The sequence below is a fragment of the Blastocystis sp. subtype 4 genome, assembly GCF_000743755.1.
Source record: "Blastocystis sp. subtype 4 strain WR1 chromosome Unknown seqid_0315, whole genome shotgun sequence".
NCBI lineage: Eukaryota > Bigyra > Opalinata > Blastocystidae > Blastocystis > Blastocystis sp. subtype 4.
The window spans coordinates 1-10,988 of record NW_014569232.1 but is presented as its reverse complement, the minus strand read 5'-3'; the positions used below and the strand labels follow the sequence as shown (position 1 = coordinate 10,988).

The 10,988-nt window shown below is 39.2% G+C and overlaps 4 protein-coding genes across 4 annotated transcripts; 1 reads left to right on the top strand and 3 right to left on the bottom strand.

The window, feature by feature from the left end:
- Positions 1 to 340: 340 nt before the first annotated feature.
- JH06_4176 (hypothetical protein) lies at positions 341 to 1,506 on the bottom strand (the record flags this gene model as incomplete). The annotated part of the gene is made up of 4 exons (XM_014670190.1): positions 341 to 488; positions 519 to 1,192; positions 1,222 to 1,402; positions 1,442 to 1,506. The coding sequence occupies 4 exons, from the start codon at positions 1,504 to 1,506 to the stop codon at positions 341 to 343; spliced, it is 1,068 nt and encodes a 355-aa protein (XP_014525676.1).
- A 3,666-nt stretch (positions 1,507 to 5,172) lies between these two features.
- On the top strand, positions 5,173 to 7,052 carry JH06_4175 (calcium calmodulin-dependent protein kinase I; the record flags this gene model as incomplete). The annotated part of the gene is made up of 9 exons (XM_014670189.1): positions 5,173 to 5,270; positions 5,301 to 5,479; positions 5,508 to 5,614; positions 5,645 to 5,740; positions 5,771 to 6,120; positions 6,152 to 6,429; positions 6,460 to 6,519; positions 6,550 to 6,705; positions 6,736 to 7,052. 9 exons carry the CDS (start codon positions 5,173 to 5,175, stop codon positions 7,050 to 7,052), a joined length of 1,641 nt encoding a protein of 546 aa, XP_014525675.1.
- A 38-nt stretch (positions 7,053 to 7,090) lies between these two features.
- On the bottom strand, positions 7,091 to 8,867 carry JH06_4174 (hypothetical protein; the record flags this gene model as incomplete). The annotated part of the gene is made up of 7 exons (XM_014670188.1): positions 7,091 to 7,194; positions 7,226 to 8,242; positions 8,273 to 8,378; positions 8,410 to 8,522; positions 8,555 to 8,621; positions 8,654 to 8,740; positions 8,775 to 8,867. The coding sequence occupies 7 exons, from the start codon at positions 8,865 to 8,867 to the stop codon at positions 7,091 to 7,093; spliced, it is 1,587 nt and encodes a 528-aa protein (XP_014525674.1).
- A 610-nt stretch (positions 8,868 to 9,477) lies between these two features.
- On the bottom strand, positions 9,478 to 10,950 carry JH06_4173 (hypothetical protein; the record flags this gene model as incomplete). The annotated part of the gene is made up of 5 exons (XM_014670187.1): positions 9,478 to 9,727; positions 9,759 to 9,991; positions 10,023 to 10,559; positions 10,591 to 10,794; positions 10,825 to 10,950. 5 exons carry the CDS (start codon positions 10,948 to 10,950, stop codon positions 9,478 to 9,480), a joined length of 1,350 nt encoding a protein of 449 aa, XP_014525673.1.
- Positions 10,951 to 10,988: the final 38 nt, after the last annotated feature.

Below are 10,988 nucleotides of genomic sequence, written 5' to 3'. Positions count from 1 at the left end.
CGTGCTTAATATCCACGATGAACAACTTGGTGTAGTCCTCGAGGATCTGGTGGAGCTTGGTGAAGTACAGCTCCTTCTTTTGTCTAGCAGACATCTGAGCCTTCATTTCGTGGAGATAGTTTGATCAAAGTCAAAAAATCAAATTTAACCACTAGACATTAAAAAAAGACAAATCAACTCCCTACCAAAGGTTTTGTGAATAAAGGAATGGATGGACAGAAATTGGGTAGGGGGTCCTTATTATTCCCCATTTCATCCCATCTCCATTACTACCTATTGGGTCCATTTTAAAACAAACACTTTCAACTACAATAGAATGAAAAAACATCGTAGTGAAATGTTAAAGTTGTTGACGGAAGCTGTTTCTCCACTTCTCTAACTCCTTTCTTCTAAAGAAGACAACACGCTCCTTGGCTCCTTTCGCCGTGATCTGCTGATAAGCAACGTCCAGCAGATTATCTGCATCAAACAGAAGCATACCCAATCTCCTACATCTGATCCATCCATTTCATATGTACTTAAATGTATTCGAAAACTCTGAAAAATCAGAGCATATCATAAGATCCTTTTCTCCTATGGAAATGAGAGCAAGAGCAATTCGAATTAAGGCCTTGTCTCCTTCAAACATAATAACATCCCAGACTCGCATAACAGAAATGAATGGAAGAGTATTAATGAATAGACAGATAAACCAAGGAAGAGTGAAGACCACAAGTTGAAATCCAGCACTCTGTAGTTTCTCCTTCAGCTCTGGATTCTGCTTGGTTACTAACATCTCCAACACCATCTGGTCAACGCGAGCTCCTGTTAATTGTTCATTGAAATAGTCTTTTGGAAATAAATGATCCATAATAGCATTCAATGTCCAAAATGCTCTCTCTTCATCATTCTGAACAAGAAGAAGCAATGCAGCAATATAATTCAATCCCTGACAATACTTGATGTCTCTACGAGTTTGACTCGTTGCATAGAGAATAGAACGGAGCATAGTCACATAAGGAGCCTCTTTGTCCGTTTGTGTGAACAATGGATTATTAGCAAATGTACGCGGGAGATCCAAAGCCACCATACGCTTTACATCAGAATCAACTTCTAAGGCACATAGTTCCGCATATGTCGTTGCACTCTCAGCTCGCATTTCCGCTGCACCACTTAGATAATACCATACATCACCTCGCAAATAATCAGGAATCTAAAATAAAATCTTCCAAACTCACTTACACCTTGATGAATCAGATGACGTAATTCGTCTCGATTTCGGTCTTTCTGAGTAACATTAATCATCTTCCATCGATTTCCACTTTGTCGAGTAAGATTAAAAGAAAGATGTTCAACTCCTCCAATCTTCTTCACGAATTCATCCCAATGCTGATTACGTTCAGCAACAGTCTTTTGCTGATGTCTACATGTAAAGACAACAATTTAAACGAACAATTCATACTGCTTTTCCAACACGAGATATCCCATCGTACGAGGAAACATGTAATGGTCAATACCTTCATCCATTTTCTCCACATACCACTCAGATGATTCGTCTCGATCACCCCCATCCTCATCTTCCTTTCCCTGCTCCGATGATGCTGCCGTCAATTCATCAATGTTTAGCAACGAACCAAATGGGTCAATTCTGTACTTGTTCGTAGAAATGTCTTCTTTCCCTGCTCTCAAGTCAACTGCATAAGGAGCCATGTGTTTCTCAACAAGTTCCGAATTGATTAGCACTTTCTGGATTGGAGATGCTAAGAGAAGAATTGTAGGGAAACTGTGCTACAGATCACAATTCTTCAGGACTCTTACCTTCTTAAGACGATCATTCAAGGAATCAACAGGAGAATGTATAGCATTGGATTCATTAATGCCACAAAGGATACTCCCAACAAGATATTGTTTAGTTACCCTATCCATCATTGGTTACACAAGAGACTACTTGTTTACGGCCTGAATGACGTTCGTCTCACCAATAATATCTCTTCCGAGAGTAATTCGGATTTTTTCATCGGTTAATACAATTTGATAAAAAGGGGTGGAAGGATACCTATTCATTAATAAAGAACACACAAAAGCACATCACATCACCACTGTGAATTAGACGAAGGGTACATGATTCACCAGATTTGATAGATTCTACAATATTGTCTAGTACCAATGACTCCTTTTCTGATGGAGAAATATATTTATCTACAATCAATAACAGGATTTGGAAATACCGTTGACACAAAAGAGGATATCTCCGACTTCAATCACGGCAGCAGTTGTCAATGTCCTAAATATAAGTGGTCCTAAGCAACTTTAATACATTTTTGAGATGGCAGATACATAGGGAAGATGTAAAGCACGATGAAATGACAATTCCACGCCCTGCAAGACAAGACTGGATTCTACTCATTAAATAAGTTTCAATCATGTTACTATCACAAACAGTATAAGATTTTCTCGACCACATGGTATATTTGACTCGAAAGCGTGGTATCGAAATATATCGAATTTTTGGAATTCATTTCAAATAAGGTGATTGGATTCAACTATTATTAGAAATAAACGAGAGTCTAATCAAAACCGAAAGGGAAAAGTAGGTCAATCATCGAATCCATACTTCACTTGGTTGAGGAATTATAACAAGTATCCACTGATTTACAAGAATATGGATTCGGTATCATAGATGGATGTATAATCTATTCACCAAACAAAAAGTGTATGAAGACATCTATAAAGACAATAATAACCAGAATAATAGGTCAATTCAATGACTGTATCCAACTTGATTATCCATCAGAACTATATTTGCTATTATATTAGTATTATCCCTGGTCCAGGAACAATATGTTTATTGATTTCAATGTAGTGAAAAAAGAACAAACAAATAACTGGGCAGTGGGCATCCAATCAATAGGTTATTAGGAACACCACCTAAACATTTTCAGATCCTGATTGGAGGTGTGAGTGGCAATCATGAAAGAGTTGCCCTTTGATCCTATGTATCTTTCACCGTGGAATTCAAAGAAGTGCAAACAATGTCACAAGAGAAGGCCCATTCATTTATTCATTAGTAAAAGCGGTACCGCCTTATGTGTAACTTGCAGTATATGTAGAAGAGTTCAAGAAATCAGATTTCACCGTATAGAAGTGAATGAAGTCAATTAGTCCTAGAGAAAACCATTATCAAGAGACGATCGTTGAAGACAGATATGCCATCAACGAATATTACAACGGCCCAAAAACCATTACTTGAGACGTCACCACAATACCCATCATCTAGAGATCCGACTGAAGAGAGAAAAAATCCTTCTTCGCTTTCGTATCCGTCTCCCTTATTTCCTGTACCTATTTCTACTTGGATCAAAACGACTGAGTTCCTGAATAATGGAACAAGAGAGAACGGTGTTGTTCTTGCTAAGGTTCTATATCATCCACTTTATAATAGTTGTGTGGATTCATCGCAAATCCACTTCAGAAAAGTACAGCAAGCATTGCTTCTCTAGTGTTTTCAGTTCCACATGTTATAGATCTTGTGTTAGTGTGTTTTGTTCTCTGTTTTCTATTTAAAATGATTAATTTAAAAGAATAATAGTCCGTCATTATGACGACAAGAAAAAATACATTTGGTCAATAACTCCATGACAAACAATGACTGAAGATTTCCCAAAGCTATTCCTCCATGTTATTCGATATCGCAAAAAAACTCTATTGTACCTAAAAACTCCAATAGGTTAGTAGCCAAATGCCACTTGTTTCATCGTTCAGAAACCCAGACTGGAATACTATTCCAACCAATCAAATTAGTCACAAATTCCAAGCAAATCTCTTTGGTAAAGAACCGATAAGGACACCGCAAACCAATGATATGGATCTTATGAGTTGTTTATCACTCAGAGAATATAGAAATACATACTGTTTCAAACCTTCATTAGTAGCGATCAGAATATTAGATTTCTGTGTAACGCATGATCATTGTTATGGAAGTAGCCAAAGCATTCTCCTCTAGTTTCTCCATTGACTAGTATATTGGTGCATAGATGACCAAACAAAGTGGAGATAGATACTAGCAAGCAGTTAGATGGATAGAAAATACTGAAACAACATATCTTGCTAAAGACTATGAAAAATCTATTCAAAGTCAGTCAGCGTTACAGCTTTATGTTTTCTGTGTACAGATCTGGAATACCCAGTAAAGAGAGAAAGTGGTGAAGGATCTCCCTTATTCGAGTTTTAGAATAGATAACTCGGCCATTGGTAACTAGTTAAGATGAGTAAACTCCGATGCACAAATAACTTTTGATCTTTCATCTACTATCTATGCAAAGAGACCATTGATTAGCCTATTTATATTCTATTATCTATGTAGTTGATCAGTTCATATTGAACTGCCGTTAAAGATGCTCCTTTATTTGTCTTTCCTGTTTAACATGATATCATTTTATTGACTCCTAGTCAAAATTCAATGGGTATCTGAAAAGACTAGACATAATCTCTTTCTCATGTTTTTGATTATCAGCATTTGTACCACCTATTTCATTTCGTAGAAATCTAATAATTTGACATGAAATAACAATAGCTGGAGATAACGAAATGCAAGAAGGGAATTAATAATGAATGGGGGAATTTCCATAGAGAATATGCTACATTTTAGGGGCCATTTCATTCAGTTAGGCCCTGATCTTCAGTCCTCTCAGAAACAGCCATATACGATGTTGTCCTCGAATCCGTTGTTTGATTGTAGCGTTAGAGTCTTTGTACATTATCCCACAAATCTATGAACCTAGGATGAAGAAACAAATCGCTCCATTCCAATGCTGCTTGTGCTTTCGCAGCAGGGCCTTACCCTACATCCCCTGAATGAAGCGTTCCGTGATTTGGAAGTTCCAATCGTGAATATCATGGAGGTGGTCCCTGATCCTACTTCCATATGTATTATTTCATTTGTAGTGAAACAGGGATGCAGTAATTCGTAGGATGATAGATCTTTCTGCAAAGTCTTGTTCAATCAGTTGGAGCAGTTGCAATTATTCTTTCAACGTTTCCAAGAGGCTAAAACGGCGTACTCAATAGCTGTGAATGAGTTCGTGGAAATCCTTTGCCAAAATACAGAAACTGGAGTAACCTGAGTATGTCTCTCTTGAATTCTAGAGAGCAGGGTTAATAGATAGTTTTTTTGATATTTTGGTCCCTGTTCTCATGTATACAAAAGAGGAGCAGTTCACAAACGTTGTTCACAATCTCAGCGACTACTTCACGGAATCATCTTCGTCTATTCTTCTACCCCTCCTACCTTAGTAAATCCTCTCTCGTTACTTCATTCCAAGCTATGATAACTTTGTATCATATATCAAATCCCAGTCACCTTCTCTTTGTACTCCTAGTGACATTAAGGCTCTCACTCAACTTCGTTCTCGTTTGACAGGGATTAATACTCTTCAGTCTGAGGGAATTCTTTACTACGATGTACGCAAACGCTTCTCGCTCGACTTCTCATTTCCAAAAAGTATCGTTTTGTTTCTTCTGTCATCTAGGTACCCAAGGCATTGTTTACAAAGCAACGGATCTTCTTACAGGACAAAGAGTGGCTATTAAAGAATATAAGGATGAAGGATGTGAACAAGTTCGATTGGCGTTGAAAGTACAGAAATCAGACCGATTTCAGTCATAGCAAGAAATACAGGCAATGAAAGCACTTCTGTATTTGCCATCAGTTGTTCATCTCTATCACGTTTACTACTATGCAAGTACTTACTATCTTGTTGAAGTTGATCCTGTATCATTCTCTCAACTCTAGGAACTAATGGAAGGATTAACACTTTTGGAGTATGTACAACAATACGGTCCATTGTCTGAAGAACAAGCTCGTATTGTTATGTTGCAATTGCTCGAAGCGATTAAGCGATGTCATGAAATAGGGATATTGCATCGTGATATTAAGCTTGATAACATCATGTTACGCACTGCTGATAATAATCTAAACAACATTGTTCTCATTGATTTTGGTCTATCTCGATTTGTGGATCCTGGTTGTTTTGCCCATACTCATGTTGGAACGGACGAGTATATGGCACCAGAGATTGTAGATGACAAGGCTTATACAGGAAAAGCCGATGTTTGGTCTCTGGGAGTAGTGTTCTATGGCTTGTAGAAATCATGGGGTTTTTTGTAAGTGTAGAATAACAGGCTGTTTTGCATTCGGATCCAAAAGGTCACCAGATTTGGAAATCCGAATCACACGTGGTGTATACAACTGTACCAATGTTCATTACCAACGACTCTCTGATACATGCAAGAATCTCATAGCTTGTATGCTATGTACAGATCAGGATCGCAGACTTTCAGCTGCTGGAGTTCTGCAGCATCCTTGGTTCACCGGATCTGCCTTAACAACAATAGCAATTCCAACATTAGAGACAAATGATCTAGGGAAAGAAGTGTCTGTGAATGTTGTGAGTAGGTTGAGAGAATCTGAATGAAAGATAGGAAGTAGTCGAAGTCTCGTTCCTCAACGACCAACAAAGTATATTGTATTGCGAGATGCCGGTTAGATTGAGATATGGAAGTGAGAAGTAGAGGTCCATCAGAATCCAGGTGATAAGTATCTATTATTCTTATTGCGTCCTCAACATGTGTTTATGGGAGATATGGTTGTTCATCTCGATGGTGAGATCTGGTTGCATGTCCTGAACAATGTAATCTTTTCATCTGATCCTCAGCGTCTGGATGGAAGTGAATATCGATTCATGAAGTCATAAGTAGAATGGGTTTTGTGTCAACGAAACAAACACAGTCCTTATGTTATGAACAACAGTTTTACTCTGTGGAAGGAAATGTTAGGACAGAATCATGATATTTTCAGTTCTCCCTCATTGAATAGTGAGCGTGTGGGTACCTATTCGAAAGACCATTACATCATCTTTTCTGAGATCATTCATAATGAACAGGGAGTGTTTGGACGTATGAGTGATCAGAGTCTCTTCTTTGCAAACCTTGAAGTAACTGGATTTATCCAGATTTCCAGTGGAACCACGCAATTCTATAGTTATAAATATGGTCCTCTCCATTTCTCTGTTTGATAGGAAACACATTATCACACATATACAAATGAACTAGATCAATGCAACTTGGCAAGCCAAACTCCACAAGTGATAATACCTGCTAGGCAAAGAACCATCAACAATACAATCAACGTTACAATATACCACTTCACCTCACGTTCTATTACATCATCACCTCTTTCATTACCTACTCATCGGAGTTTGAAGCTTCAAAGTATCTGCCATCGGCTGAACTGTGACCTCACGAGGCTCCATCGAAGGCTGAGCCGGAAGCGCTTCCATTTTCGCCTTACGTTTTGCTTCACGTTTCTTTCTCTTTCTCTCTTCAATCTCCTCAGCGGTTTCTACCAGGTTCAAATCACAGCCAGCAGGGTCATTGCTGTGTGTGATGATATCTTCGTCCGGAGGTAAGTTATCTTCTACAGGACCCTGCAATGAAGACATTGAGCTTGAACGACTCGGATGTTGATCTAGCTCAGGCAGATTCTCTTCATTGGTTGCCTCACTATCTGCATCTTCCTCATCTGGCCTAGGTAGATTCTCTCTTTCCTCTACGTTTCTGTCTGCCTCATTATCACTATGATTCGTCGGGGCAGGCAGAATCTCCTTCTTCTCTTCATCTCCCTGGTTCGCTACGACCTCCATATCCTTATTCACTTCTTCTGGGTTCACTTCATTGACCTCATTGACCTCATCGATCTCATCGCCAGCATTGACCTCATCCACTTCATCATCCTCTTTCACCTTCATGGCCTCAGTATCTAGAGGAACCACTTCATCCACTTCATTATCTTCATTCACCTCATTCACCTCACACACTTCATCCACTTCATCATCCGATGCTGATTCTGAGAACTCTAATGGACTTGCACGAAGTATTGAGTCAGTCACTGGAATTGCTGGCTTCACTTCTTCGGTTGGCTCTTTGTTCTCTGTCTCTTCCTCTGAATCCGAAATCATCTCCGATTTCTTCAACACTACAGACATATCATTCGCCTGTTTTTCCTCTTGTGCAGCCTCCACTAGCTGAGTTGTCTCCACTGTAACAGTTTCCTTTTGAGGCTCTTCGTCACTACTGCTCGATCCACCCGAAATCGTCTCGCGAAGTGGGATAGACTTGTCATTATTATAGTCACGCAGAACCTCGAGGATCTTGTTGCATACCTCACGATCACGAGACAATTCAGGGTACTTCTGCAACTTGTACTCTAGAGATGAATCTCAGTCTCAAAAGATACCCTTCAAACTGTTCATAATGTTCTCATCCTTCATCTTTGGGAACGATGGAGAGCAGGCCATTCCACGAATGACAAACATAACTAACATCAGTTCAATCTTTGCCAACTAAACATCAATTTGATCCTCCATTGACTACATTGCGTGTACTGAAATCCTTGCTTGTGGCAATACAAGAACGGGGAATACCGATTTTCTCACAAGCATTCGCAAAGGTTGCAAGGTTGTCTTCAGCCTGAGTCGAATTTGGCTCTACACCATCACTTCACCATGAAATAGTATACTGGCATCAGAGTGATAACTACTCAGTTCGATGTCAGTAAAGAAATCCATGATGATTTCGCACAATAACTATCCATAATAAAACATCAAACAACCCATACTTTTCCTGAAGCCAATACATCAATGGAACTGTCCTCTTTCTTGGTGGTATAGTGATCAAGAAGAAAATTAAGCAGTTGAAACAATAACTACATGGTCAGACTTCAAGATTCCGAAATATACTGGATAGTCTTCATCATTGACTTCACTGCCTCTACTCGATGAAGCAAAGCTACTCCATGCTGAGTGATTACTATTCAGGAACTCAGAGCTCATTATGGGCACTATTCTACCTCCAACGGGTTATTGACTGAACCACGGTTATCTCTCTCTTTTTGCGGAAGACACCACATGATGACTTTTCGATTCTGTTAAGTGATCCAAACAAACAGATGAAAAGTCCACATTTGCTAAAAGTCTAAAAACAACTCAGGAAGAATCCTTTGTATATCACGCGCCGTTACTACTCCTCGATTTTCTGCTTGAAGATTTGCTCGATGAATAGCTTCTAACAGGTCAAGATTCAAAAATCAGCAAGTTCCTACCAATCACGAACAATCGCAAATACTCAGAAGCAGCAATTGCTCCATCTTTGGATATTCGAGTACCTTCTTTCATGTAGGATTTCAGTAACTTTTCTACACATTCCTAAGTATCAGGTTCCTTAACCAATTCAACTGGATTAAATGATGTATCTTCTTCAGACATTTCTTTCTTTTATAGTTCAGTTGTGGAGAAAAAGAAAAGTTGGAGGAGAGGGGCATCGATCCCCTTACCTCTCGCATGCTAAGCGAGCGCTCTACCATCTGAGCTACACCCCCATCTATTGTTACTCTTCAATGATGTCACTTGAAGACGCGCTAGTGGATTGAATAAACACAACAAACTACAAAATCATAATATCCTCACTCTCTTCAGATTGCTTTTTATTCCGCAAAGCTGCCTCTCGGAAAGCACGAAGAGAGCTGGTTGGTTCAGACTTTTGAACTTCTGAACAGTTTGAATCTCCCTTCTCTTTGTTGTACTGGAAGATTTCTTGAATACTATATTCATTGACATCATTTGACAGGAGCACATTACGGATCAGTTCCTCACTATATTTGCACATTTGCTTCTCCATGAAGGAGGCCGCTTCTCTATTTCGTCATGGAAGTTCGTCATTCCTACGATTTGACAACCGTACTCTTGCTACGCATGAAATTAGGAAGCTGAATAAGTAGATTAACAAGATCTTGACTCAGCTCCGGAGAATCTGAAGTCTTGTCAAGAGACTGGTGAAGATACCACCACCGGAACAAAGCTTTTACACAATTCTCTTGGACTCGCTGATTCTTTTCTGATTCCATACTTTGACGAAGAAGTAGATTCGCTAGTTCCTGGGACTCACAATTCTCCACGATCTATTCATCAAAATATTAAAACGAATCCGACAATCTTCAGACAAGAAATACACTCATCTCGTACGAACTGTTTCTCTGATCCTGTCTTCTGAATTATTACCGTTACCAGATCAGTCCCATCCTGAAGGCAACGATCATGAAGATACAAAAACAGATCCGAAGTAGTGAAGACCGCTGATTTCACTACAACAGAGCGCAGACTCTTACATAGCTCTTGCAACTTATTCATTACAACAGAAAGAAGCGGAACAAGAAGTTCCGGACAGTAGATTACGAGTTGACGAACTATCGTTGTAAATTCGATGTCTGACTTCCATGGAATCTCTTTTGGCTTTTCTGTACTGTTCCCGTTCAAATAGTTCAGGATACGACATACACATATCGAGGGATTGGCGGGTTCTGTGATCATCTCTCGTGGAATAACTTCTGTCGAGGCGATGGACGATAATTCCACATTTTCAGTCTCTGTTGGCGGTTCTTCACCAACACCAACAAGAGTCGTGAATGGTTTGATATCTAGCTCTGGAAACAACTGACTATATGGATTCTGGGGTTTTGTAACACTTTCCTACATCTCATGACCACTTTTGAGGAATCACGGTTTCTTCGCTTTCAACTCTTCGTTTAATATCGGACCTATCTTTTCCATCCACTATATCTTCGGGATCTCGTTTTTGTGACCCTTTTTCCGTTTCCGCTGTTTGACAACTCAGGAAATATTCTTCAATCTTAGGTAACTGTTCTTCTGTAACAATACCCTTTTCGCTAAGACCATTGAGTATTTCCTTTGTTATGTAGAGTTTCTAATAGTAATTGCATTCAATCAACTTTACAGGCGTTTTCCACATCTCTCTCTCCCTCGACTTGATAATGTGTCGTATAACAAACAATCCACTTCGTTTCACTATACAAATAACTGTCTTGATACTCCTGAAGAGTCTTTGTAGATCGACCAACATCCGAGAACAACCCAAACACACGCTTTACATCCTCTATA